The sequence below is a fragment of the Bombus vancouverensis genome, chromosome 7, assembly GCF_051014615.1.
Source record: "Bombus vancouverensis nearcticus chromosome 7, iyBomVanc1_principal, whole genome shotgun sequence".
NCBI lineage: Eukaryota > Metazoa > Arthropoda > Insecta > Hymenoptera > Apidae > Bombus > Bombus vancouverensis.
The window spans coordinates 13,648,258-13,676,153 of NC_134917.1; the positions used below are offsets into that span (position 1 = coordinate 13,648,258).

Genomic DNA, 27,896 nt, shown 5'->3' on the forward strand with positions numbered 1-27,896 from the left:
CAGAAAGATTTTATCGAAAACCGAACAACGAAATTGGATCGCGAGCGACGCACGCTCGATCGTTGCACGGGTGGTCAGCGAAGAGAAGGAAAAGTAAAATTATCGAGAGAAGGGAAGGAATGACGAAACGATACAGGTGATTTTCTTACGGGTTTGGAACGAGCTTAGACCTTGTAGCTGTGGCACCCGCGATAACGCCGCACCGATAAAGCGAAATTCCTCCTGGTCGGAGAAAAATTCTTTCGAATAAATTCTCGGATATTATGCGACCGATAATTACGACACGGCTCTCGACTCGAGCCAAGGGAAAATTACGCGTTCCTCGCGACCGTAATTCCCTTCCCTCCTCCCGTTCCTACGCGGCTATCACCGAAACGCTGTTCGGCTTAACCGATTTTCCGCGATTCGCTTAAATCTCGAGCGCGGATCGAATCGCAACCGCGCTTCGATCTCGCGCGATAAGGATCGAGGAACGGAGAGCGCCCGCGGCCCGTCGCCGCCCGACAACCGCGATTTTCCGCTTTCGTTTTAACTTCGAAACGGCAGAGAGACGACGTCGAACGAGTGCTATTGCTATGAGTCGAGGCATCGGCAGGGAACGCGGCCGAAGTTCGTTCCTCGGAGGAACGCGGAAGACAGCGCACAGCGAACGCTAACCGCTTCTAAATGTTTCTCGAATCGATGCGAATTAGCGCTCGAGCGCAACTCGTGACCGTGCTTCCGAGGTCTGGTGAAAATCGAACGATACGAGCAACGAAATTAAACGAACGTCGTACCGCGAGAACGACGGGGAGGAGGAGGAGGTGAAGGACGATGAAAGCTTATCCGGAGCGCATTCCGAGCGAAAATTGCTAGCTTCTCCCGACCGTCTTAGCGCTTGCCCTTTCAGTGGAAAAAAAGAGAAACGCGTGGCTAATTACGCAAGACCAGTGTGTCAGGGGGAGAGAAAGAGAGAGAAAGAGCAAAGGGATGCAGAGAACGAACGGAGAGGGGGTCGAAGAAATTCCAAGAAGCTGGAAGAACCGTAAAGATTTCAACGACCTCTTCCACCTACCTCGTGGCACGGTCCTTCGTCCTTCGAGAGATGGCTGGAGAAGAGAGCGCGCGAGGTAGACGAGAAATATCTTTTGAAAGAATATCTCGAAGGAGGAGGAAGAAGAGAGTCGTCGCGGCCGGTGGCCCGCGTTCGGTAGAAACGGTAAACGGTGCACCGGCTTAAAGCCCGTGGAATTATCCTCCTGTAAACACCTACCTAATTAAGATTGGAACATTTTAACGTCCTGCTCGGGGACCCCAATAAACCGCCTAACGTACAGCCAGTTTGTTAGGCGCTTATGGGATCGTTTAATTAATATTGGCGTCGGACCAGCGCGGCCGGCTCGAACGACCGACCACCTCCGGCGCCTCGATGTCTTGCCCCTGTACACTTGCAACTTGCACCGTCTAACGCGTACGAGGACCTGCTTCCACAATTTCCTCCCTCCTCGGTTCTTCCCGTTTCTCTCCTGCTTCTTCGTCTTTTCCGATTCGTTCGGCCGCTTCTTCCCCCGAGTGCCAACGTTCCTCCAGACTCGGTGGAAAAAGCTGGACGAACGCGTGTCGCGAACGATCTTCGACTTGTAACTTTCGACGAACCATCCGGTTACCGATCAGGGCCTTATCGTCGTAGCTTTCCTCGCCGCGGTTCGAAGGCGACGAGGCGAACGGAGTGACGCGCGAACTGGCAGGACCTCGACGAGAAGCGGGAAGCGAGAAGCACGACGAAGAGAAGAGAAGAAAAAGAAGAGGAGAAGGAGCGACGGCGCGTTGCCGGCGCACGGCACTCGGTTCTCCCTCTCTGGAAGGCGAGCAGGACGATTAATCACGGTCGCGTTTTGCGGTTTTGTCGCGCGTCACGACCCACGTGCGTTCCGCGGACCCCATTGTTCCGCGTCTAATCGTTCCAAGAACGTTGCCGAACGATCGTTCTTCGTGGGAGAGTTCAGCTCGTTCGTTCGCTCGCGCGCCAGTGTCCATTCAATCGTTACGTCCCGTCATTTTTCCTTCCGCTTTACGAGCCTTCGTAACGAGCAACCGCCGCATTACCGCTCGTTCACCGACGTCTTCCACGTATCAAAAATCGAGCAACGTTCGACCATCGTTAGAGGCTCGCGCGCGAGGCGACGAGAAAAATAAATAAACGCGTGAACGCGGTAATCGGTAAATCGAGCATCGCGTCCGGCCGGGCGGGTATATGCTCCGCGATGCCGATGTTTTCATTAGGCCGTAATAACCGGGCCGGATCGGCGGATGTCGAGCGAAATTGAATTACCACCGGAAGATCTCTCGGCCGTGAGCAACGGGAGAAACTAAAATGGCGCGTTGCAGAGCGAGCAGCGGGTCTCTGGCACGAGGTGCGCGCGCGGTTACCCCGGGACCAATTTCGAGGGGCCATTTTTCCCTCAAAGGGGAACGTCGACGGCAGCCGAAAATTACCCTGGTTAGACCACCCAGTCGGCTCAAAGCAGACCAATCTCCTGGCCATGGGCTAATCGAGTCGAGTCGGCCCGGTCGTTCGGCCTGGTGGGGCTAATTGCAGCTCACCACCTTCCTACCCTTCGGAGGTCGACCTCTCTATTAAGAGACCTTTACGCGGCCTCTTCTCGCGCGCGCACGCACGTATCTCACTGTTCCTCTCTGCCGCGTCACGTATTAAATTGAAGGGTGTAAGCGCGATCCTAAATTTTTTACTTAACCCCTGCCAACGAGTTTTCTCGGCCTCGAGGACCCTCGATTCTCGTTCACCGACTCGCCCTTGTTCACCCTTTCCTTGTTTATCCTTCGCCCCCCGTTCAAGTCCATCGACGCTCTTCGCTCTTCCACGCCGACGATCCCACCTATTTCTTCCTTTTCTCTTCCCACGAAGGAACGACCGAATTCGTACGTACGTGTAAATTTCATAATTTAGAGGCCGTATCCATTGTCGTCGTTGCGGGATCAGAGGTACGGATCGAGGGAACGAACCGAGCGTCGCGCGATACAATAGCAAACGCGTTAATCTACGCGTCCCACGAACGAACACTGCCCCATCGACGGATGAGACGGACGGACGAGCGCTTGTCAAGGGAAAAAAGATTTCTATTCACGGAGTTTATGGCTTCCGCTATCGCCGAAACGTGGCGAGCGTGTCGCGATACGGCGCGAGCCTCCTTTCCGACTTTATGGTTATGCGAAATTCCTCTCTCCAGTCGGCTCGTAAAACTATTTTATAGGAGATGTAGACACCGGTTGTTTATTGCTTGCACGACCTCTCCCGTGTACAAGGTCGAATTACAGCTAAAAGCCTATGTTCTACACGACGCGATAATATACGAGGCCTCCTAACGTCTCCGTGTTTCGTCGATTTCCTCTCGGTCTGGGGCCCCCGGCATTCGCCGCTCTTCACGAGCACGCGTTCCAACCGTTTTACGCCGCAGCCCGTTTTCTTTCTCGGTTTTATACGCAATGCGAAATACTCGACTTACCTTGGAGGAAAAGCTTCGCCTTCTAGTCGCTCGATCTAGTCGATGTCTCGGCGACGTCTACGAGCGGCAGCGATCGATGTGCCGGTCGATCGTCGATCGACGCGATTGCGGTGCCATGTTTCGAAAGTAACGAAAGAAAATTCGGCCGGGGATACACGTTTTTATTCGCATTTCACGCTGCACAGTATAAACTTTCGTCCATTCAGTCTTATGTACAGTAAATGCGGAGAACGCAAGCGCAAGGGGGCAAAAAGGGGGAATGGGAGAGGTTGAAAGGCGGCGTGTCGACAAAAGTCGAACGAAAGCGAGTAAAGCGACGATCGTTTCGCGCGCCGCGAGCAAGCAAAGCGCGAAACGCTCGAAACGAACAGCTGGAGATACTTGGAAAGCTTCGAACGATGGGACGCGAACGATCGAGCTCGCGACTTATTTACGACTGATTGTTCGCGACTCGACCCTCGCGTCCAAACTGTTCGACAGCGCGTCGCGTATATTACAAACGTTTATTCTAACGGTGGACAGGCGACTCGTTAGCGACAAGTGTTGACCGTTTTCTTAACCAGGCAGGTGTTGCAAGTGACCTCGCAGCACCAGCGGAACCTGCATTCGCAGCTGATCTTCTCCTTGACGACTCTGGTGTCGTAGCCTCTACCGCAGCAGAGCAGCTCGCATCCGTCGACCCCTTGACTGGTGGAGTTGCATCGTCGTCCCTGTGTGCCCAGGGAGCCCGTTTTTCTGTTCGGCTTGCAGAAGTCCGGCGAGTCCTCGCTGTATATCAGATCGAATCTGTCCGGCGGCTTGATGGTCGGCCCCTCGGTGATGAAGCTGTGGCCGTCGTTGCTCGGTATCACCTTCGCCGCACCGTCAAACGACTCTTTCAGCCTGTTGCCAACGTCGCGGAACGCAGGCATTTTCCGCCAACAGGTTCGAACCGTGCATGATCCCGAAAGTCCGTGGCACTTGCATTCCGTGCTCATAAAGTCCCTGATGGCCTGCGGCAGAGACGAGAGAAAAACAAAGCAGTCGCGATATACCGTGAAAGTTCGGGGAACGGGAAAGCGCGCGTTGCCTACCAGGCGACCGGCGTTGTTGTTGTGCAGCTTCACCAGCGTTTTGATGTCGCTGCGCTTGCGGTAAGGGGCGTCCATAAAGTCCCGTGACTTCTTAAATCCAAACTTTACGTTGTCGCCGCATCCACCCCACTCCCAGTCACCCTCGGTCGGCAGGCTCTTCTCCATTTCAGCGGTACGGGTCAATTTACCGAGCCGATTACCTGCGCAATTCGCGATGTTCGCGAGATCCGAGTCTCAGGGTTGCGTAGCAAGAAATCTAAACTCGTTGCTTACCTTTCGCCGTCATCTTGTCGCAGGAGCATTCGACGAGGTGTCCCATGGTGCAAGCTCTGGTCACCGCGTAGGTTACTCCGGCCGCGGTGATGGCGTTCACAAAACCCGTCTCCCTGGTATCTGCGAACATCGGCACGAGTTACGAGAATCGATTAGCGGCCGTTTGTTCTTTACGACCCTGAAAAGCTTCGAGATTCCCGAGCCTCGCGTTCCCAGATTAGACAGACTGCCGAACGGAAGAAATCGGATTACGACGAACGAGGTAATTGCAAAAGGGAGGATAAGTCCGTTAATCGAGTATTCGCTGAATGGACGGAAACGAATTTAACGTTCGATAGAGGGGAACGACGAGCATAGACTTCGTCTCGCGTCTGAAAACCGTACGGACGTCGGAATCCTGGAGGAAAGAAAGGGCGCGCCCTCCAAGCGGAAGGATTTCGGCAGCAACGGAGTTGGTTGCGACAGACTCGACGTTTCCAAGTGGACAGACAGACGGTCGTCGAGGGATTCTGGCAGCGACGCGAGAAGAGCGAGCCAAGCAGGAGAGAACGAGGTCGTCGGATTTCGGTGGCGTGTGTATTCAGTTTCACCTGTCACGTCTCCACTCCATCATTAGGCGGACAATGCACGCCGGAGGTTCCACCCCTTTTCAAAACGGCAGATTACCACCGCCTCCGTCCAACGGCTCCATGTCACCCATTGTCTCTCACCTGTCCGAGCATCCGGGTTTTGCAAATCCTCTCCATACCCTTCCTTTATTTCCGCGTGTTCACGAGCCCGCTGCCTCCCTGTGTTCCCACTCCTTCCGTTTCTCTCCCGCCTCTAGACGTTTCCAATCTACGATCCCGCAGGCAACCCGATCGCTGGTTTCCCGCGCGATCAAAGTTTGCGCGAGCGGAACCGCGATAGAATCTCGCGAGTCCGCGTTGGCCCATTAGCGGATTAACTTATAATCGGAAGGCGGAATGCGGGTCCAATTACCGATTCCTTTGGAGGCGCGGGCGCGCGATCGGACTCGCAGCTGTGCGTCGAGTTGTTGCGCGGCCAGCGCAGCGGAATCGGTGCCCTCCGTCAAAGTATCGAGAGCGCGTATCTGTCGGCAATCGGTGGAAGCCGGAGCAGCGATCGAATCGAAGCCGAGCGGCCGTTCGAAGCGTTTCCGCGCCGCGAGGCAATTATCCTTTTCGAACGTTTAAGCGAAAACCAGTCGCGAATACTAATGCCGCGCGGCGCGGCTGCGTGGATCGAGCCTCGAAATCTCGGACGACATCGGGAAGGAAACGCGCGAGAGAGGAAACGGCGCGCCGCAGCGAAGGAAACGGGGCTGCGGGGCTGGCCAGAAGGAGAACCGGAGAGCCGACCAGGGTAGCGAGGGCAAGAAAAGGGAGAGACGGTGGCGGCGTGGCTCGCCTCTGGTCTGCGCCAGTCTGGGAAGGGGTTATACGCGTTAAGCTCGGTTCTCCGTGGTTCCCATGGATTCCAGCCGGGTATCTTCGGCGCGGATCGACACGCGGACGGACGAACGAACGGACGGACGGACGGACGGAACGAGAAGACGCAGCCGAGAGGCAGCCTGCCACCGCCCGCGTATCTTCCGATGCATCGCCTCACCTTTCAGTGCGTATTTAAACGATACGATAGTTTTATACGAGCGATCTGATATCGAGGTTCGAGAGCGAAAGGCCCTGGCTCGTTCCTGCCTCCGAGCTTGTATTCCCTGACCGTGTTCCGCATCTCCGCTGCTTGCCTTTTGCCTCATACCCGTTGCTCGCGTCGTTCGCTCAATCGCGATCTTTCGATTCTCCCTTCTCCTTGCTCCTCCTCCTTCCTTCTTCTTTCTTCTCGCGATCCTTTGACGCGATGCAACCGTCGAATCTTTCTTCCACTTCCGGACGCCCTCGATCGCCGATGATTCGCATAGGATCTACGAGTTATCGGTACCTACGTCGACGCATCGATGTACGTTGGACGATGGAGCGAGCGACGTTCGTGGCGAAGAAAAGGTAAAAGAGCGTGGCACAGAGGGCCGGGAATGTTCGAGGCGGAGAAGAGCGGCAGGTAATATAAATCACTTGGAATCAATTAGACACGAGGGATCGCGAGCCGATGATCTTGCAGTGCTGCCAGGTGCACGGAGCGCCCATCTTCTCGGGTCGCCCCGACGGCTCAGCCAATTATCAGCATTCCGGGGCATTATCCTCGGAGCGAGACTTACGCCGTGTTTAATTGCGAGTGGCCTTCTTCTTCTTCTTCTTCTTCTTCTTCTGCTTCTTCTTTGTCGTCGTCTTCGTCTTCTTTCTTCGACTTCATCCCTCTTCCTGTCCGTAGTCGCCTCCTCTTTCAACTCGTCGCGGCCTTCTCTTACTCTTGCGTCACTTCTGATTTTCGCGTTTACTCGCGAAGCATTTCGCTCCACCGAGAACACCGTCCCATCGAGCTTTCGAACGTCGTTAGTCCTCGTTGAACGTCAAAGAAAACGCAGAGAAAAGGAGCGTGGTATTCGTGGAATCTCGTTACTCCGTTGCTGGGTGTCGTTCGTCATCGTCTCCGATCGGTCGTAATCCGTTTGCTCGTCGATTATATAAGGTGACGAGGATTCATCGCGCGGTATTTATACGCAACCGAGGCTGCCGTCGTTGCCCCTTTTTGCTACACGGCTCGCTTAACGGGACACGCGTAACTCTTGTCTACGGGTCAGCGTGAAATGCAACCGACCGACGAATCGACGTGTTCGCCTTAAACGGACGACGCGTCGATCGTACGACGCTCGGTGAAACGTCTTCGCGAATGTTCAACGTGGTCGAAGGACGCTGGTGGAAAGGTGTGCATCGAAGGTACACCGATTCTAAGGAAAGATTCGTTCCAGCGATCGAAACGAAAGATCAGGGTGGATGATTTAACGGAACCGTCGCGGTCGCGACGAAAGTCGAGGCCGTAAGGCGAATCGCGTACTCGGTCATACGTGTCTCTGGCGAGTCGCGCGGCGATTAATCGGTTCGATGGATTATGCAAGTGTGTAATTTGCAACGGTGCACCGTGTGCGCTGCCATTGTAGGAATTATGTCGCGGACACGGACGATCGACGCGACCAGATACCATCGATCGGACTCGGCGAGTGATTTGTTTCGCTGGTTCGCGATTTATCGCGGTGGATGCGCCGATTCCTGCGCAATAGATCGGTCTGTCGCTCGCGAAATCGCTCGGCTCGGGTATGTAAATCTGCTCTCTCGATCGGCTCCGCTGTTTTCAATCGAATCGCTCTCGAAACCGGATATCGCGTTACCTCCGCGTTTCATCGAGTACGCTCTAATTGCGGATGATCCTGCGATTACGAGTAGCGTGCGCGCGCCGATCGACCGAAAGGAGAACGAAGACGGAGAGACGAGAGAGAAGATAAATCGCGGGAAGCGCTCGTAAATAAAGAGAAGAATATCGAATGAGAAAAGAGGCACGGCTTACGGCGTTTAGTTAACCCCCGTGTATAGCAGCATCCTACGAGAGAAACCTTTCCAATAAATACAGCGAGAACGGACGCATGAATGCCAGCAAAAATCGCCCAATGACCAATTGCGGCAACGGCCACTCGCCTTTTCCCGAGATTCCGTGGAATTTTTGAGCCGCGCACCGTATCACCGCTGGATTCTCTTCTCTCGCAGGAATTTCTCTCTTCTTCCGTCTCGCTCTTTCCCCGCTCGACACCCGTCGTTCCGCGCACTCGTACTTTGCCAGCCGAAGGAACCTCTCGGCTCGCAGATACCGCGGTAATTACGGCGAATCGTCTATCCGTCCCTTCCGTTTCTTTCCTCTCTTTCTTTCTTCCTTTCCTTCTCTCGGTCGTCTCGAGACGGTCGACACAGGCGCGGATCTAGACCGTGCGACGATTCCAACGTCGCGGAATTCGCGTGGAAAAGCGGCTGGTGTTTCGAGGAGCCGGGCAGAATCGCGAAGCCGCTCGAGAAAGTCCCGAATGGGGACGGCCCTGTAGTACACGGTTCGACAGAGAGAACTCAAAGTTCTCGTTTTCTCTCCCGGCTCTTCTTCCTCCGGCGTTCCCTTCGCCAACGTAAAATCGACCAAGCATTCAAATGTCACCGGCGAACGGCCAAAGTCTAACAGAATAACAGATCTGTCCCAGTGTTCCGATCTCCTTTTCCTTCCCGATATCCCGTCTCCCTCTTTCGCCTTCTTTCACCCTTTCTCCGGCTACCGATCCGAGTTAAAGCCACGGTAGCCGAGATACAATAAACGTACGGGACATTAAACTGTTTGCTATTGTCAAACCTTTGTGGGAGATACCGGCTTCGCGTCTTCTCGTGTCTCCTCCGCTTTTTCGAGTACAGTCCATTGGAAAAGTACCGATTCGTTATTAATCTGACGAATCGATCGCATCGGAAGCGAAACACTCCTTCTGCCGTTTCGAGCGATCAACGGCTTATCGAATAACCGATGACATCGCTTACGGGATAACGCTGGATCGTGCGTCTATCTGAATCTGCGCTATTTCGAACAGAAAGGTAAGCGGGTAATCGGTAAGGTAATCGGTATGCGGGTGGCAAACTGGCGAACAACGGAGAAAAGAATGGACGATGACGGAGGAAAAAGAGTACTGTTCCGGTGTGGTCAGTAGACACCCAGAGGCGTCGCTTTAGTTACGGGCAATTTCCCTTCCTTGCAACGTGTACTCGGTCGCGCTGCGAGCGAGAAAAATTGAGTTTTCCCTTTTCACTTGGAAGACACGCTTCCCCCATAATTGGCGCTCATGAATCGTGCATTGTCGTTTCCTGTGGCGAGGTTGCTGACTACGCAGCTACCACACCTCGCCGTTGCAAAGTCATGGATAAATCGTAAAAATGGCCTCGCTCCGACCCACCGCAGGCCCTCGTTTCTCTCCACCGTGTCAATTACGTTCCGCGCGATTCGCCGAACAATAAGGACCGACGACTAAATTCGACCGTCCGTTGGGATACTTTGTCTACAGGCCGATACAGACGTTGTCGAATAAAAATGTCAGCTTCCTCGAAACGTTCGCGCGAAAGTGTCTACACGAACGAGGCGAAAGAATCGAGAAAAGCTAACGTTAATAAACGAACGACGTGTGCGGCAGTGGCTACGCACGGAGAAGTACGCGAACGAAACACGCTGGTAGATTCACGAATGTCCGAAACGGTAAAGGTGAGAGGCGCGAAAGGAGGGATGCGGTCTGCGTCCTCTGCGAACCGCATTAGTTAGCACCGAGTTCGCGAGGCGACAAAACACTTAGCGCCATGGCGCTAAATCGCTTTTAGCTGGCTCATTATCGTCCCGTGCTGTTTCGTTCCGTTCCTTCTTGTCTCGTCGTCGTGTCTTCGCTCTTCTCTCGAAGAAAGGAGCTAGAACCGCGGGCGTGTTGTTCGCGAAACGATTCGACGCGTTCCGGCGTGTTTAGGCCGCAGTGGAACGACGCGAGAAACGCAACAGCGACACACCTGGGGACCACCTTGGTCGACGAGCCGTCTTATTAAGCGGAAACCATCTTCTTTATTTCGTATCGTTGATACTCGAGCGTCCGTACGTTGATCGAGATATTCGACGGCTTATTTGCGAACAGGTTGTCCGCGTAATCGTTTGCTCGTTATCGTGTCGGTGAATCGACGAGCACGAGTTCACCTTCGCCAACGACGACAAAAATCTGCGTATTCTTGCCGAACTAAAATAGAATGCGGTAATTATCGTGGACGAAACGTTGCGAAAAGAAGGACCGAGCGGACGGAATAATCGCGCGACGTGGCTCGAGTTTATTAACGCGCCAAGGTGAGCATCCTCGTTAGAGCCGAGGAACATCGACGAAAAGAATGTTTCCGAGGCAATGGAATATACGGGCGACCGTGTATGTATTATATATCGTGTGGTGCACAGCGGCGGAGCAACAGAACGTTCGCGATCCTTCAGCGAAATTTTTCAATAGTCCAACTTTGTGAATATCGACGCGGATCCACGATACGGCCATTTATTCGAATGGGAATGGTTCGCGCGTGCGGGAAAATACCTCGAATTTTCGATTCGAGGGTTCGAATGGGAATCGGTGTTCGAAGGGGCTTTGAAATCTCGACGGTCGAATAAAATCGTCCCTGCTCCCGACTCCGCCTCTCGATCGAGGAGAAGAAAGAGCAATTTGTTGATTCGACGAGGCCGCTTTTAGAGAGCCGTTTCCTTCGTAGCCGAGTAATACGCTACGGAATCCCGGGTGAACGAAGAAAACCACTCTCTTAATTTGGTCGAGACAGGGGCACACGGTATCGAGACGAGGATCCGGGGATCCGTAGCCGCGCTGAATCCTTGCCCTTCGGATACCGAACGAACGCGTCGTGGCAGCACAATAAATTCCTTCCTCCTTTCCTTTCCCCTGGTAGCTCTTTCCACGGGTTTTTGACGCCCGTGTTCTTCTTATCGCGACACGCGGCACCCCTCAATTAAGAGGTGCTGCTCGTCCACGAATGTTCTACCAGTCCAACCTCGGATCTCTTCTGGACTCGGACCACACAGCAGGAGCTACCTGCGAGGCTAACCTATCGGCCAGATCGCGCCCATAAAAATTAAACGTCGCCAGATAAATAAACGTCAATCGAGAATTAAGATAGGCGCCGCCGGTAGCGTGCCTTCCTCCTCGCTTTTTCTCTATGCGCTCGCCCGTTAGGAATTTTCCCTCGCTTCGATCCACCTCGTCTCCAGGATCCACGGATAACCGACCATTCGATACGCTCCCACGAATTTCTCTCTTCTTTTTTTCCTCCGCTATCGACGCCTCCTGTTCACCCAGTCTCGATCTCGACCTCCCATCACGATCCTTCATAGCTCGCGATTACGATTTCCTTCCCCGAATGCGGCGTTGATCGAGCGAAAACAGCCGAACGATGGACACCGTCGTTTTTCGACTAATCTAGTTCCGTTTGAGAGATACATCTTTTTAAGAAGAAGAAAAGAGGTAAACGAAAGACGTAACACGTAAGTGAACGTAACTCGCGAATATTCCGAACGTATTTAACGTGCAATCAAAGATTTAAGGATGTCTGCATTCGTGCGAACAGGAATACGACCGTTTCACCCCCGAACGTTAAAAGCATCGTTGTACGGCTGAACGCGTCGAGGGTGGGCCGAAAAGTCGTATATTTCTCACCGCAGACTTCCCAGGGCGAGCTGTCTTCGCCCGGGGTCGCAGATAAATGACGACGTCGAGGATTGTCACCCGAAACGACCGGTTAACACATGGTCGCCCCTGTCATCGATCCGCATCGTCCAATAATGCACCCGGCAGCCAGGGTTTATGTACCTGTCGCTCGACCTTTCCCATCGGACACGACGTCCCGTTTCGGTGACGGTGCGTTCGGAACTCGGTCGAAAACGCCAAGGGAAAAACGGGAGCGGCTACTGACCGGCTTGTAAACCCGTGTCAAGCAACGGGTGTGCCACCGGTAATTACAATGTTTAGCGAATAAGCACGGCGATTACACGAATTTCGCGCAAAAAGTCTGCTGCGATGAAAGCTCGTTAATTGTTTACGGCATAGCCGGCCACCGCGAGTTTACGGTTCCTCGACATAGCATAATGTAATCGGACTTTGTCGTGTTTACGACGCGGTATCGTTTTTATGGGGTGAGGCAAGCTCGTAAGTGCCAGCTGAACCGCAAATTAGATCCTTTTCGGTGGATCCTTTCGCTGCTTCCCTCGATCGTCGTCGTCGTCGTCCTCGTCGACCGCGGTAGTTCTCCGATATTAACGTGACTCGACGCGTCGCCGTGTGCGGTATCGAAACTCGATTTAGCGAATTCCATCTCGTGGCAAGAACATCGCGCGCAGCAAATATCGTCCGGCAGAGTTAATTAACCCGTTGGCCGGTCGGTTTCGCGTCGAGCTAACCGAGAGCAGCAAATCGAGTATAAAACGGTATATCGTATCTGCTGGGAATCTTGGAGGGAGCGAACACCGATTGTCAGGCATCGCCGACAGTGTCGGATATAATTCGATCATCGATCCTCCGGTCTGGAATCTACGCGTCCGATATTCGTATCCGTGGGTTGCTCGATCCATCGACGAATCGCATCCAGTCCACCACGAGATCGATCGTATCGATCGTGCAATCTTTCGATCGTAGAGAAGCAAAGAGAAAAGGAGAGAAAGAGAAGAAGGACGAGAGATTAAGAAGAGGGAAGAGAGTGAGAGAGAGAGAGAGAAACGGGCAGAGGATCTGGAATGGTCCTCGAGGACGGCCTCGCTGGCAATGAAGCCTTTAATTAAGGAAACATATTGCCACTAATATCCGACGAACAGTGTCAATCTGTCAGGCTACCAAAAGGTACCGATCTGATAGCGCAACCTAGAGAGCAGTTCGGCCTATTGGACACGCTGTCTTCGATTTAGTTGTCGTGCTCGATCACCGGGAATTAATACATCGGACGGGTAACTAAGCGAGCCACGCGGACAGGTTCGCTCTCCTCTCGTCTCTTCTCGAATGCGCACGCTAACTCAACGTGAGAATTTTTCTTCGGACACGAGCCCGTCCCTGCCTCGACGACGTTCAATTTGTTCCATTTACCTCGGCAACCGTTTACGCGCCGTATCTTCATCGTTACCGAAACCCTGTCGGAATTCTAGCACGCTATTCCGGACGATGTTTTTCCCTTTGCCAACTACGCGGTTCCATTTACCTGCGCGTACGACGTAAGCAGAAGTTTCACGAGGCTGAGCGTTCGGCGTGAAATCCACAGAGACGAGAACGAAAAAGCTCGTGCGAAGCGGAAGTCTCGTACGCGATTCGGAGGAGAAGAATCGCCGGGGAACGAAGCGTTGACGTCGTCACGAATTTCGAGAAGCAACACGAACGTTTACCGTGACACAACTGCGACTAGCGCGCAAATAATTTCTGTGATTAATGGAACCGACTGTTACGCAATCGCGCCGACAAAAACCGCTTGTCCAGACCGCTTTCCCTCGCTCGTGATAGCCTCATCGAGGTTAATTTGAAAGTAATGGCGCGTGTTCGACGATAACTCGAGTAATACCAGATCGAGCATCGACAGGATTCGTCTCGAATGAAGCGGTTACCGTTGAAGGAGCAACCTTCTCCTTCAAGGGATGTTGTTTAGTCACCGGCGCGGCGTTTAATCGTAACGAATGGAGCTGCGGGCCTGAAAGGAAGCGTGTAATCTGCCTGGAGCGCGTGTATCGTCCTTCTTCCACGCGAATTCGCATACAGAGAACGAGGATCGACGTCAAACGAAGGTTACTTACCGCGCAATAAAATTTTTCTCAGCGACCTCCTCATGGTGGTGCAGTTCCACCTGCGATTTCGAAATTGATATTGGCACTCTTTGGTTCCGACCTGGACGCCTCTCGCAATTTCCTTCAACAGGGAGGGTTCCTTGCGACAGATGTCCGCCATTTTACCCTTCAGTCTCCTAGTCTTCTTGCAGATGAGCATCGGATCCATCACCACCTGATTTCCAACGGTCCTGCGGAAAAACGAAAGATCGATCGGTAAGCAAAGTTTTCGTTTCTCGATGCCGGAATCGTACGTGTCTGCCTCCGAGGACAAGCGGATCGCATTGCAAGGATACGAAGGAACATGGAGCCGGAAAGGTAAACTTATCGAAGTGGTTGCTATAATTAAATCTCCGTGCTCATTGCGGCGAGTTACCACCGACGGGACACGGTCTACGGGGACACGAGTAAAGAAGAAACCAGAAACGGAGAGGACGAACGAGCGAAAGCAAGAAGAAGAACGAACCGAGGAGTATCGCAGACAGTGGGAACCGCGACTTCCCTCCTTCGGGACCAGAAAGAAGAGGAGCAAGAACGGGAGACGACGAACGGCGGACTAAGACTAAAGAGTTTGATATAAAAAATTGAGGAAACAAGACGCCGAAGAGAGGGGGAAAGGGAAAGAGGAACGAGAAACGAAGAGAAACGGACGCGAGAGTGGAGCGAAGGGTAGAAAGGAGAAGAGAGGAGAGGAGAGGAGAGAACAGTCCGAGCGACCTTCGTTACGAAACGTTAATTAAGATCATTAGTTCTGCGTCGGTAGGATGCCGGGGCGCGTACACGACGGCCTCTCGGGAATGCAACGACCTTAATGGCAATAATTCCGTTAAGGCGGTTGCTCGCGCCCGTGTACGTTGCTGGTGCGCGGCCATGGATGCTCCTGCTTTTCGTTCCGCACGAACCAGAAGAAAAAGAAGGAGTTCCAAGGTAATACGGGCGGACAGTCGTGCACCGGTGACATCGTCATTTGGGCGAGGATTCCAACCTCGGACGACGACTATAACAGCAAGGACAAGAACGTTGGTTGCGCGGACAAGAATTCTCGAGAAACTCGCGAACCGGAGAGATCGAAACGCGCTTCGAGAGGGGAGGGATATCGAGAGAGAGCCGGTTGCGATCCGTGATCCGCGTTCCCCGAGAAAAAAAGCTAAACGTTGCTCTGGTTCTCGAGCAAAATATGGCGCATGTTACGTCTCGCGGGACGATCGGACCCGCTGCCAGGGAACAACGCGCAAGAACTTCATTCGCCTCCACGATATTCTTACTCGATGCTCGTTCTCGATACTCCATAACGGAACGAGGCTCGCCACCTTCCCCTCGCGACATCGGCCCGGTACCGGATATACTCCAGGGAAAACCGACCACCGAGGCGCACCATTCCTACGATCTACCGAGGAATATTCCACCAACATGGCCGATTTCCCAATAAATCCCATAGCCCTGTTTGCGTCGTGTCCTTATCAAGAAGAACGCGAGTTAACAGCTTTTCCGGGAATCGTTTCGCGCGCGCTAGTTCCCGACAATCGCGAGCCGCGAGCAACGCGACAAATTCTCGCGCGATTCGTTGGTCCGCGCGTCGGATAATAGGCGGCCGGCATAGATATAAACGACCGATTTTCCAAGAAAACGAAAGTTATGACGCGATGACGCGTGTTCGTCAAACGTCTTATCGCTGTGCTGACAAACGAGGAACCAAGTCTTACGCGTGTCTCTAAAAATAACCAACGCCTCCACTCGAATTACATATTTCTTGCTTCGAAACGAACGCACAGGCATCGTCGAAGAGCATCGCAAACACTCCTCATCGATGTTCGACAAACGCGCAATTTTCCTCGTAGCTCTCGGCGTTTCCACGGAGGAAAAACATATTGGTCCCGGGTTTGAAAATTTTCCGCGACGTGCGATGTCGCGACTCGTCGCGGCCAGGTGGAGGAGAGAGGAGAGAGACGGAACCCCGCTGCGTGACACTGTCCTGACATTTACAGTTCAAAGGATCGCGGCCAAAGAATATTTGCGCTGGTTCGTTAACGACTGCGCAGCTAACCTCCCAAGTTAAATAAACGTCGGGATCGTGGTCTGTCGATACATCTCTTCCCTGTTGCGCGAATAACGTTACGACGTTATTAATGCAAACACATCGCGTCGTTTGACGATCGCGTATCGGTTCGTTTCGAGGTGCCGGCTATTAATATCGCGTGTGCTCGCGGTCAGCTTAGAGGAATTGGCGTGGTCAAGAACCGAGCGGCGGGCATTTCCGCGTAACTTATTTTTGCTGACTGGTTGCTCGAACAGAGGACGAGTTGCGAGAGGGCGATATTCGAGGTGACACGGTGAAAAAAAGAGTAGAGAGAGAGAGAGAGAGAGAGAGAGCAAAGATAAGGAAGAATCTGTCGCGAACGGAGGGAATCGAGGTAGAAAGGGTTAGGGATCCGGACTAAAACGAAGAAGGGGTTGTCCTCGTGTACGCGGAGGCAAGAAAAGAACCGGAGGATGGACACGTCGTCGCGAACGAAAAGCGTGGAGAGGCCGGTTAGGGCGGTCGACTTATTTATTGCCTCATTAGACGCACTCACTTTGCTCGAAGGCAGCTCCACGCTGTCTGCTCGGATAGACAGTGACGAGAGAGCAACGTTGCTCTGGCCTCACTCTCGACTCGTCGGTGTTTGTACGCGGCCGAATCGAGAGAGTCGGAAAGGGAGAGAACCACTCTCGATAGAGAGTACCAGAAAAAGAGAACGGACCCGTCCTCCGGCTGCCGAAAGGAGTTCGAGAAGAAGAAGGAACGGAACGACGGAGCAGGAGGAGGAGAACCAGCAGAAGAAGAACGGTCGCTGGGTCCACCGGTGAATTCTTCGAATATCTCTCACCGTCCGAACGAGACCCTCGAGGATAGGAAGAAAACACGACGGAAGTTGGGAACCTCGCCTCCAAGGACATCGAGAGTAGGGTAATCCGATCGACCGCGAGATCCATTGCTTCTTCCTTTTCGTTCGTTTGTTTTCCCATCGCGCAACCACCGGAGGAATCTGTCCGTTCAGGGACACGACAGAGACACGGTGATACACCAAGGGACGAGGCAAGCAGAAGCAGAAGAAAAATAAATGAAAAGCACGCCAAGCGGAAGTAGAAAGTCACAACGCACGGCTCGTGTCGACTAAATACGCGCACTTAATCTAAATCATCCTCTTGTTGCTCGACGACGCTGGGGGAGGCACGGGGCACGACGCGATGTAACTACGGAATACGAAGGGGACAAGACCGAGCAAAGAGACCACGGCCGCTCCGTCCTCCCGGATAGACCGTAAGTGGATGCCGCGGACTGGATCGTTCCACGCTCCGATTTCCAGTCGATTTTCGTTGCATCGATCGCGGGCAACTAAAAATAGAAGTATAGTCGCGGCAGAAAGAACGCGGAAGAAAAGGAATATCCGGAGGAAACGAATAGGCATACGTAGAGAGGTCGATTTAACTGATCCGAAGAATGCCCGAACAAATTGGTGGCAAGGGTTAGCGCGCAACCGAGTCTAGGTTGCGTTTCGAGCATCGTTTCTCAAGAACCTCGTGGAATTCGTGGCGCGACTCTCTGTCTCTCGATCGGCCAAAGAGGAGAGAGGAAACCGCGGAGATTGCAACGCCTCTATTTCCGCGTCTCTATAATCGTAGACTCGAGCAATGGCGTACTCGCGCTTAACGAATTATTCGAAGCACGCGGCTTAATGAAAACCGATCGAATCGGCAGAAGCTAATAAAATTAGAGTAAGCCTGGATAACGCGGGGGTCTTAAAATTCCATACATAGCGGCTACGTCGTGCACACGCCATCGAAACAATTTCAAATTCTTCTGCCGGAACGTCTAGCGTCGGGAAACGCTGCTACGCCCCCGTCCTAACATTCCACGAAAATCGATTCCGTGCTTTTGCTTGTACGGGACACGCGTGCCTACACGTTAATTACCTCGACCGGCTTGTCCCTATAACTTTTATCGTCTGCGACGTAACGTCCGTGGAGCAGTGCTTTAAACTAATCGCTCGTTACGTCGTCTGAACGCGCGTTCGCCATTAGCCGAGCTAAGCGAAATGCCTTGTGTCGCCACGATCGAATAAATCTTCGACGATTCGAGCGATTTTGCGTCTCCGCGCGCTCTCGAGAGCGAAAAGGAAGAGACACGTTCGCGCGACTGTAATATGAACGCGTACCGTAATTAATTCCAGGACCGCGGAGGAAAAGGACGCGCGAAGATCGCCGTTGATGCCCGCCAGAAGAAAATGATTCGCGCTTCCTCGGCGGGTTTACGAGAATCGACGTCGTAAACCGTCGGACAGTGGCGTAATTGCGCATCGACCAAACGTTGGATTCCGTAATTACGGCTATTGTCAGCTGTGCGGTAACAATTTGAAAACGCGTTTGCGATCAACGGCGATAGAACGAGACGCAAAATTTGTTCGTATCTATGCAGAAAGACTGGAATTGATAGCCGAACCAGTCTACTACCAGACCGGACAAACAGCGCGGCATTCGTTTTGCGCGCAAATTTTGCAGGCCCGCGGAGAATCTCGGTAATGTTGTACGTTAGGAGATAAATCAGGGTCGGACAAAATTATTTCTGTCCTACATGTTGGGGGATCGAGGTGTCGCGGTCGAGGAAGTTGAGAACTAAATTTATCGTTTCGCCGACGTACCGTAAATCGAAACTGAACAAACGATATACGGTTGCACCCAAGTATCCAGTGATCTCTCCTCTCAATTGGAACGCTATCGAAACGCGGTCTCGCGGCGAAGATATCGCGTATAATTGTAAACGGAAGAGAGACCAAAGTGCCGCGGCGAAAAGAGAACGAATTTTCCGTGTTTACGTTGGCACCGCGTGCATCCCTTCTCAAACGAAAGGTTGAGCTTTTACGGCCGCAAATAGACAAACCGGCGCAAGAGGGTACTAATCCTCGGCGAAACTCGGAGGAGCGTTCGCGACGAAAATAAGCATTACGAGCGAAGGCTGACCGAAATACGGCCGGTATCGGGAGCAAACATCCACTCCGAACCGCGGTTTACAGCACAGCCGCGTAGTTGCAGCGCACAGCAAAAAGGAAGGAGGCGATGGAATCGGTAACGCAATTCGGCAGGTTGCCGGGGCTTGTGCAAGATCGAGCAGGCGGGAACATTTCTCGCGAATCGCTTGCCCATAGACCGATAAAAGCGGAACGGGTGACCTCGCGTCACACGATCCGCGTGCTCTTATGATTATGATTATACCAGCGCGGGGAAGAAAGAGAGAGGCCAGGTAAGATAGAGTGCATCGGGTGGGAGTATCGGGTTGTCCAACCAGCGAGAAGGTAGCTGCGGACTGCCCACCGCGGCTCATTGGCCAACTTTGCGACCCGACCGAACGCTATCGTATTATCGGCAAGTGCTCGTTACGATACCGGCGTCGATCACCAATTTCCACCAACGACTTCTCCGTCTGTACTCGTCCGCTCTGCAACGCAACTTCCACGTCGAGCAAAGAAAGTAGAGTCGCGAGACGCACGAGTCCCGGAGAAACAATTAAAGCCGATTACGCACCGGCACCGAATCGTTCCGTTTGCTTTAGGTTGCGACGATCAATTAGCGATCACCGCGTGTATCACGCCGCGCCGGCTAGAAAATTAACGAGCGAACCGGGTTAACGGTACGTGGACCAATTAAACGCAACAGTGCTGAACGCTGAGCGCGATACCGGCAATTCGTTTCGAGAACGCTCCGGAACGAGAACGGAGCGCGAGCACGAGCGCGGACGAGAACGGGACGCGGAAGAATGCGTCCGAATCTACGGCACGCACGGTTCTTCTTCTCGGATGCTCTCGATTTTTCTACTTCGAGACGGGTCGCGCGGTCTGGCCAGAGACGAAGAGGGATCGCGCGCAGGACGCGGCAAAGAAGGAGGCGAGAGGGGAGCAGGCGAAACGGGGCTGCTGCCGACTTACAAATTATACGCGCTCACCGAGATTTACGGGTGACGCTTCGAGCGAGACCATTGTCCATCCTCGCTCGTTTCTTTACCTCTTTACTCTTCTACTCGGTCGTCTTTGTCCACCACGGTTGGATCCTGCGGGTCCGGGTCCAGCTCCGCCGCGTGTCTCCGCGCTACCGTGAAACGCACCGAGAAACAGAGAGGGAGAGTGCTGGAGAACCACGGCAGAGACCAGGGGAACGAACCGAGGATAGTATTCCTCGCGACAAAATCGGGGAATCTCGATCGGGAACGAGAATCCGGTTCCGATCGAGTAATCGGGCCTCGATTCGCAGGAACGGCAGAACGAAACGCGTAGATCGACAAACTTCCTCGCGAGCTTGACTCGTGCAACGCGAAATGCCAACGGCGCGGCGACGCGACCAGGAAAAAAGAGAACGTTGGAAACCTCTGACTCCGCAAAGACATTCCTCGGACCTACTTAAATACCTGTTAAATACCTGTCGTCGAAACAAACCATGAACCTTCTAATGTATTTATCAAACACTCCGTCGTGTAGACGTCGCGGACAGGTAAGAGAGCAAGGTGCGACGGTACAGTGTCGAGACTGCGCGCAGAAATCCCCTTTAAATCGTTGACAAATATTTACTCGACCTTAGGAGAGACCACCACCTTTCGCCACCTTCACGGGAAACTACGCTTTCGAATTTTAACGCGAACAAGCCTAATCCGTCGAACCGCTTATCGAAGAATTGCCGCTCGGTGAAAAGGATAAATTCGAGAAAGTTCTCAGCCGGTGGAGAGACGATGTCGCGACCCGGAAAGTCGAGAAACCCGGGAGGTCCGAGTCACGCGTCGCGTCGTACGTAACGCGAGCTTAGGCGAAGACGCGAGGAACGGTTCGCTAGACGACTTGTCTCTGGATGCTGGTACCTCGCGATGGTGCAGCGGCGATAACGGTCTATCATCGTACAAACATTTACATAATAAACTCGAGTAAACATCGTGCACTCGAGCTACCGAATAATTTACTGTTGTTCGCGATACCTCGCAAGTACGTACGTAACGTGGTTACGGAGATCGCGTCACGCGCCAGTTGCGAATTCGCGACGTTTCACGACGATCCCTTCCCGCTCGGTCTACGAGGACGCGCAGTGCGTCTCCAGTGGATTTCGAGTTACGAGACGGACAAATCTGCGCACGACTGTCAGTCCGCGAGTCGTGCCTCGAGGAAGTCGAGATTTCCCGGTAACGGTAACGAGCAATTTAAGCGAATCGAAATGAAACCGTAAATCTCGGGACAGGTCTTACTTACCAGAGCGCAAGTAACTACCAAAGGTGGATTTATGGCATCATTAATCATTCCGCGAGCGCGTAACGTGCCGCGTAATTGATAACCCAGATGACGTACTTCGGAACTGGAGCACTCGTTAGTTCGTCACGTTTGGAAAGTACTGACGTTAACCGCTCTTGAAGAACAACTATTTTTCACATAATTACCGACATAAAAGTGCAACGCTTTTGATTACAATGACGGCCATCTCTCTCTCTCTCTCTCTCCCTCTCTCTTTTTCTCCGTTGCCCCTCGCTAGGGTATAATTGCTGAAGACGCACGACCATGAGTCCGCTCGAGACGAAAAATGACACTTACAATATACGAAGGATAGCGTGTTTCCGTTAATCGTTAGGTTTCTGCGTTAAGAGGAAAAACGGAGGAAGAATCGGTTAATGAAACGAGTACGTACCAGAAAGAGCCGGCGATGGGGGTAACGAGAAGGAGGCAGATCGCCACGAGAACGAGGCGCATCTCCATCCCCTCCGCCCCTCGGTGTAACTTCGACAATTGCCGATTTCTTCCCTCGTCTGCCGCCCGTAGTCTGCTGGATACCGGAAGAGGGACGACGTTCTCGACTCGAGAAAGACGAAGGAAAATCGAAATCGCGCCGGTATGGAAATCGATCGTGTCTGGCACGGCGTAGCGCCACCAGGTTCCTGACCTACGAAACCGGCGAAAAATTGATCGACTTTACGCGTGACGTATCGGTAGCTCGTAACAGGTCGGGTCACGCGTGCTCCTTTGAAAAATACTCGACGATCCTTTTCCTCGATCTCGAAGGAGAAATTCTTTATCGAGCACCCGATCTCCTCGACCGTCCACTCTCGACTACTTTCTCGTATCTGGTCTTCGCTTCTGCCAACACTTCACCGAAGCACGATCGTTTTCTTCTTCTTCTTCTTCTTCGGCGTCGTTACAGCCCTCTTCTTCCTCTTCCTCCTCCGTCCGTTCGTCCGCTTCTTTCTTCTCCAGCTTCGAGTATAACGATCAAAGCGAAAGAGCCTCTTTGAAACACTCGAACGGATACAAATATTGACCACGCGAAATCCTCATGATATCTTTCCGGGCCACTGGGAAACCATGAAAAAACAATCAAATTTTCCCGTTTGCTTTGACTCGCCGAACGTAATCTTTTGGAATCGCAAATGGTCCTTATCACGATGGAGAAATTCCCGGAAGAGCAAATCCTTCGCTTCCGGTCTGTTGAACTAGATATCCCCCACCCCTTCCCGTCACTCTGTTTCTTGCTTTTCTTTCGTTTACTTCCTCTCGATCCCGCCGCTACTCCTACTCCTCCTCCTCCTCCTCCTCCTCCTTCTCCTATCTTTTCCGATCCTTTTCCTCTCGTTCGCTTCCCTTTGCTCAAGATCCGCTCCTCTTCGAACCTCTTTTCCCTCTTTCTTCGACTCGACGAAAACACCAAAGACGAGACGCGATCAGAATCTAGGAAGGTGCTATTTCCTTCCGGCGGGGACAAAAACGCGTCGCGTTCCTGCCAGAACTACGTCACCACGAACTTTGAGTGTTGCCTTACCCCCACCAGAATTGTACTAAGGAGTAGAGAAGACAGCCCCACCATTCACCTTCATCTGCTTCTTTCTCTTCGTCTTCTTCTTCTTTTAGTTTTGCTTCTTCTACCGCTTCCTTTTCTCCTCCACCACCGTTTTCTCTTTCAGCTTGCCTCGAGACACCACCATTACCACCTTCACTACACCACCAACGTCGACGTCACCATCGCCGCGGTATCCTCGTCGATAGTTTCGTGATCGCGAATGCGCCACCGAGGGGACATCCCTCTGAGAGAGATCGCGCAAACGAGAAAACCCAACGAATTTTGTATTTTCGAAACAATGCGAGTACCGCGTATGCTCGATAGGAAAAGATTAGATCGGAGGACAGTGGGAAAAGCGGAGGGGGAAGCGAGGGAGTCGGGGAAGAGGGTACCGGAGGGTAGGAAGAAGGTCGAAAAGCTCACGTGGTGCAGCACGATCGTGCGGAGGTGGAAAGTGGTCGATGGTAGGGGAGAGGAGAAGAGAATCGTTCGTCCGTGATCGGAGACGAAGCTCCTGGTCGGAGCGAACCGTACGAGACTGTTGCGGACTAGGCAGGTGAGCGCCGCTCGGCGGCAACGAGACGCAACCGAGCCCCTCTTTTCCTCTTTTAACTCTCCTACGAACCTCTCGGCTCCTCTGTGCTTCGCAACCTGCCGCTTCGGCATCCACGGAGGGAGGACCAACTTCCAAGCACAACGCTGCCTTTTGACCCTTCCATTTCGAACGTTCCCGATACGATTTCGCGAAGATATAATCAAGAACAAAGACTCCGAGCTTACCCCATGCTCGCGTTCCAGCTTTCTACGTAAAGCTTCCTCCTCGTTGCACGATCCTCGTAACGAGCAGCACGATCCGCACGGCCGAGCAAATCCTCCCGAAATCCATTCTCATCGTTCAGCTGTCTCCTCCTTCGCGGACTGATCTACAACAAAGACAGAGACACAAAGGAATATCGTTGGATTAGTTGGTTTACTCAAAGGTGGACATCGATTACAATAGAATTTTCGCGGTTTTCGTTTCTCCAAGTTTGGGAAAAAATCCGATCAACGGATCGTTCGAAACAGCCCGGCACCAGCTTGTTCTCGGTCGGTCTCCGCTTAATCGTATACTTCCACTTTCAGCGCCACGTCCTTTTCTTTCCTTTAGAGCTCTGCCAGTGGCTATCTTCTTTCCTCTTGTTGCACGCTGGTCTCTCCTCTCTCGTCGGTCATGTCTCGGTGGTACACAACGAAGACGCATCGAACAGAGCTATCGAAGGCTTAAGCTGTCGCCGTGCGACTCGTTTTATCGTCTCGTTTCGGACATTTATCGATCCCGATTCTGTTTCGGCGTCTTTGAATCGCGTGCAGATTTTTCAGGAGTTACGTCAAGAGTAGCAATCGTTGACTAGTCTCAAGCCGCTGGCCCGCGCCAGAGATCTGTTACACGGGGACATTCTACCGACGGAAAACTTCATATTTCCCCGAGTAGCTTGAGCGAATATTTCATTGGAAAAACTTCGAGTAACGTCGAAACTGTCGCTTTCGCGTGGCATCGATAGAACTCCTGTATCTTAGATACTAGCCGTACTTTCGTTCCTCCCCTTGCTCTCTTTCCTTTCTCCATCCACTAGTAGCGGAGCGCGGAGAACGGTTGACCCAATTGATGGATCGCTCTCTGCGTATCTCCAGCGACGGGTCAACTACTTCGTTGACCGAGCGAATGCGCGAGCGATCGGTCTCGATGTCACGACCATTCTCCGTTAGTTCGCAGAAGCAATGAGAACCGTTTCGTACTCGGTCGAAGGAAAGCCGTTCTCCATGACATAAACCCAAGTGTCGCACGCGCATAGGTAACTGTAATTATGGAAACCGTAGAGACGTTCGTCATCCCCGATTTTAACGAGAAAACGAGCGCGTCGAACGACGGGCCAACGAGGAAGAACGGGCGATAACAGCGACAATAGAAAAACGAAAGGCAGAAAAACGGTAAAAGGAGTAGAGAAAGTAAAAACATCGTGGTAAGTGTGCCGGTAAGAGGAATCGTTTGGCGTTGTTGTATCATGACCACCGAATTCTACCCGAGGAACGAGTAGTTTTGAACGGCATCGGGGGGAGAGCAGGCAGACGGAGCGGTACGAGTGAAAGAACGAACGATTCGATAGAAGAGGAAAGGAAGAGATTACGACGGAAGAGTAGGAACTGGCGAGGTAGAGCAGGAGAAAGAGAAAGAGCGAGCGCGGGGTCAGCGGGGGTCCGTATTACAGCTCATTTAGCAGCGGGGTCCTGTGCCCCTTCGGCGGCCAGAGAGATCCTCTCGGATCAGGCTCGCGTTCGACCTACGGCAAAGATGAGTCCGTTTCATTCCCATAGACCGTCTGCGAGACCTCCTGGCACCTAGATCCGTCTCTCTATCGACTATTGCTTAACTCTACGCTGTCACGTTCCTGTCGTCGCCGTTGTAGGCACAGAATCGTGATGAAATTTTCGCCAAGTTCCTGGATAAATCAACGATCGTCGGTCGTTTATCTCGCAGACGAGGTATCAAATAATATCGGGTTGAAGGAAGAATATAAAGGACAGGAATAAAGACGGGTGGGAAAGAGAGACGGTAGAAATGGAAAGGCCGGAGAAGAGGAGGGAAGAGGAGAACATTACCGAGTTGTGACCAACACAGACACGGAATAGCTAGTAATTTATGGGTGAGACTAATTACCGGGGAATGCCGCTCCTCCGACTCTTCTTTGCTCCTAAGACCGCGTCTCTACCAGACCAGTTTTCAGAGACGAGTGGAGCTTCTCTTAGCCCACCTTCGTCTTCGTTCATCGTCGTCCGTCCTTTCCTTTTTCGCCTTTTTCTCCTTTTTCGACTTTTTCGCCTCCCTTTTCCATCCTCTGACCCGCGCCTGCGTTTAAACGTTAATTTGCGCCGACGCGTCGTCGTAAGAAGACGTCGATTCGACCGACTTTATCGTAATCGATCTTGCTAGCGATTACCTCGCGGAGAGGGTCCTCGCGCGTTCCTTGTAAATTGTTCTTCGACGATAACGTCCGAGCGGGACCAACGAAACAAAAAAAAAAAAAAAAAGACGGAAAAAGAGAAGGAAGAGTATTTTCGAAAAAGGAGAAAAATATCGGGCGAGGGTGTTCCACGGGATAATGGAGAAGGAAAAAAACAGGCGTGTTCCCACGAGCCATCAGCACGGAGAAGGGTGTCGGAACAATACCGAGTCCCGTCCTCGGACGTCGTTTCGACATTAGCCTGACCTAACAATTTGGAGCAAGCTCACTGCCCCTGCTACCACGATTCCTCTTCGTTAAATGCCATTATACGTTTCACTTGGACACCCGGTCGTCGCATGAGTCGTGAATTCCTGAGAACCTGCTCGAACCTGGATGGGCAGCAGCGTGCCGGTGGCGGCCACCGGTGCCGCTCGAAACGATAGAGGCGGGCCATAGCGCGCAGCCACGAACAGATTCTTCTATTATGACGAGAACGAATCGAGAGAAAAAAGGACCGCCGCGGTAACCTACGCGCGTGACGAACTCGCTTTGATAGAGCCGTACACGCTGCTCTCTCGATGCGTTCGATTCTTTTCTCGTCCATCCTCGATACGTTCGTGTCGACGATCGAGAGTATAAGCCTCGCGATTGCGTGCAAATAGAAAAAAAGAAAATAAAAAAAAAAAAAGAAAGGAAGACATTCCTACGTCTCGAAATCCAGCGAGTATCCTCGAGTTTGAAATCGATTCTAACGAATCGCAAGAAGAAGGAGAAGAAGAAGGAGAAGAAGAAGAAGAAGAAGAAGAAGAAGAAGAAGAAGAAGAGAAGACGAGATGAAGGGAAGAAGGAGAGAAGGAAGGAAGAGCACGGGAGGACCCGCAAACAGTTTTTGTCGCAAACCTCGCAAGGCCGCGTCGCAGACGGTCAAGCGGGACCTCGTGACCGAGTAGTGGACCCGAAAGCCGCGGTTGGGACCGATGACACGGCATCGGTCCCACGACAAAGAAACACCGAGACGAGCTGGATCCGGCTGTTTTTCTGCCTCCTGACGTTTCGCCAATTTATTGCGCCTCTCCCTGTCATCCACGTTCCGACGTATCCTCGAAGAATTTCGCGTTGGCCGATCGGCGCCGGGACGAACCGTTCTCCTTTCGGTGATTTCGTGCGACGCGTCGAGCCGCGGTTCGAATAAATCAACGGGAAAATCCCGCGGAAGGATACGGGACGTGAGATTCCACCGGCTTTACGCGAATCGATTCCCAGTCGGAACGATTAGACGCCGATAATTATGGCGAGGGTACGTGACAAACGGTATCGGGGCTCGAAGCTCGTAATTCCCGATATCGGAGCATTATCGAAAGGTCCGGGGCAACTGTCCGCGCGCGCCTATACAGCTTCGAGGTAGGAGATATCGAAACTAATAATTATTCGATTCGCGTTTCATTCCTAATTACCGAAGGCCACCGTGTCGAACGGTTTCGAAAGAACACGTCGGGGCTGCGTCGTTAATACGAAACAGATATCGATCGGCAGCCAGTTCGTACAGGTAATAAGCGCACCGTTGCCGAGATGGAAACCGATTCGAACGATCTCGAATGGGCGTTTACAGCTCGGCGTTTTGCGATCGAAGTGGGTAAACAGATGCCCGAGCAAACGCGCCGTAGCAATTACACGGCACTTACAGACCCGCGTATAGAACTGGCCTCGAGATACTCGAGTAGTTTCTCTCTTCCCTCCTCTCTCTCTCTCTCTCTCTTTTCGTCTCTCTAAGTCCCCCACTTTTTGTCGTCCCTCTCTTCGCGGCCGCGTATACCTTCGCGTCCCCCTGTTCTTCCTCACCCCTCGATCTTCTCTCCTTAATCCTTTCTTTTCCTCTCCCTCTGCCATCTCTCCCATCGCCCCTTTCCCCACCTCCAACCCCCTGGTTCCCCCGAGTT

The 27,896-nt window shown here is 52.7% G+C and overlaps 1 protein-coding gene across 5 annotated transcripts in view; it reads right to left on the reverse strand.

Annotated features, from left to right (window-relative positions):
• Nucleotides 1-3,643: 3,643 nt before the first annotated feature.
• The window catches only part of LOC117153536 (protein Wnt-6), a 54,287-nt gene continuing 30,034 nt past the window's right edge, over nt 3,644-27,896 (reverse strand). Inside the window, exons 1-7 of one of the 5 annotated variants that reach the window (XM_076620091.1) lie at nt 25,674-27,792; nt 23,759-23,901; nt 21,836-22,087; nt 14,114-14,334; nt 4,850-4,969; nt 4,577-4,776; nt 3,644-4,495 (exon numbers count right to left, since the gene is read on the reverse strand). In XM_076620091.1, coding sequence (XP_076476206.1) covers nt 4,034-4,495; nt 4,577-4,776; nt 4,850-4,969; nt 14,114-14,334; nt 21,836-22,087; nt 23,759-23,763 — 1,260 coding nt within the window. In that variant the 5' untranslated portion in view covers nt 23,764-23,901; nt 25,674-27,792 and the 3' untranslated portion in view covers nt 3,644-4,033. The other 4 variants (XM_076620092.1, XM_076620090.1, XM_033327681.2 and 1 more) reach the window with 4 other exon arrangements.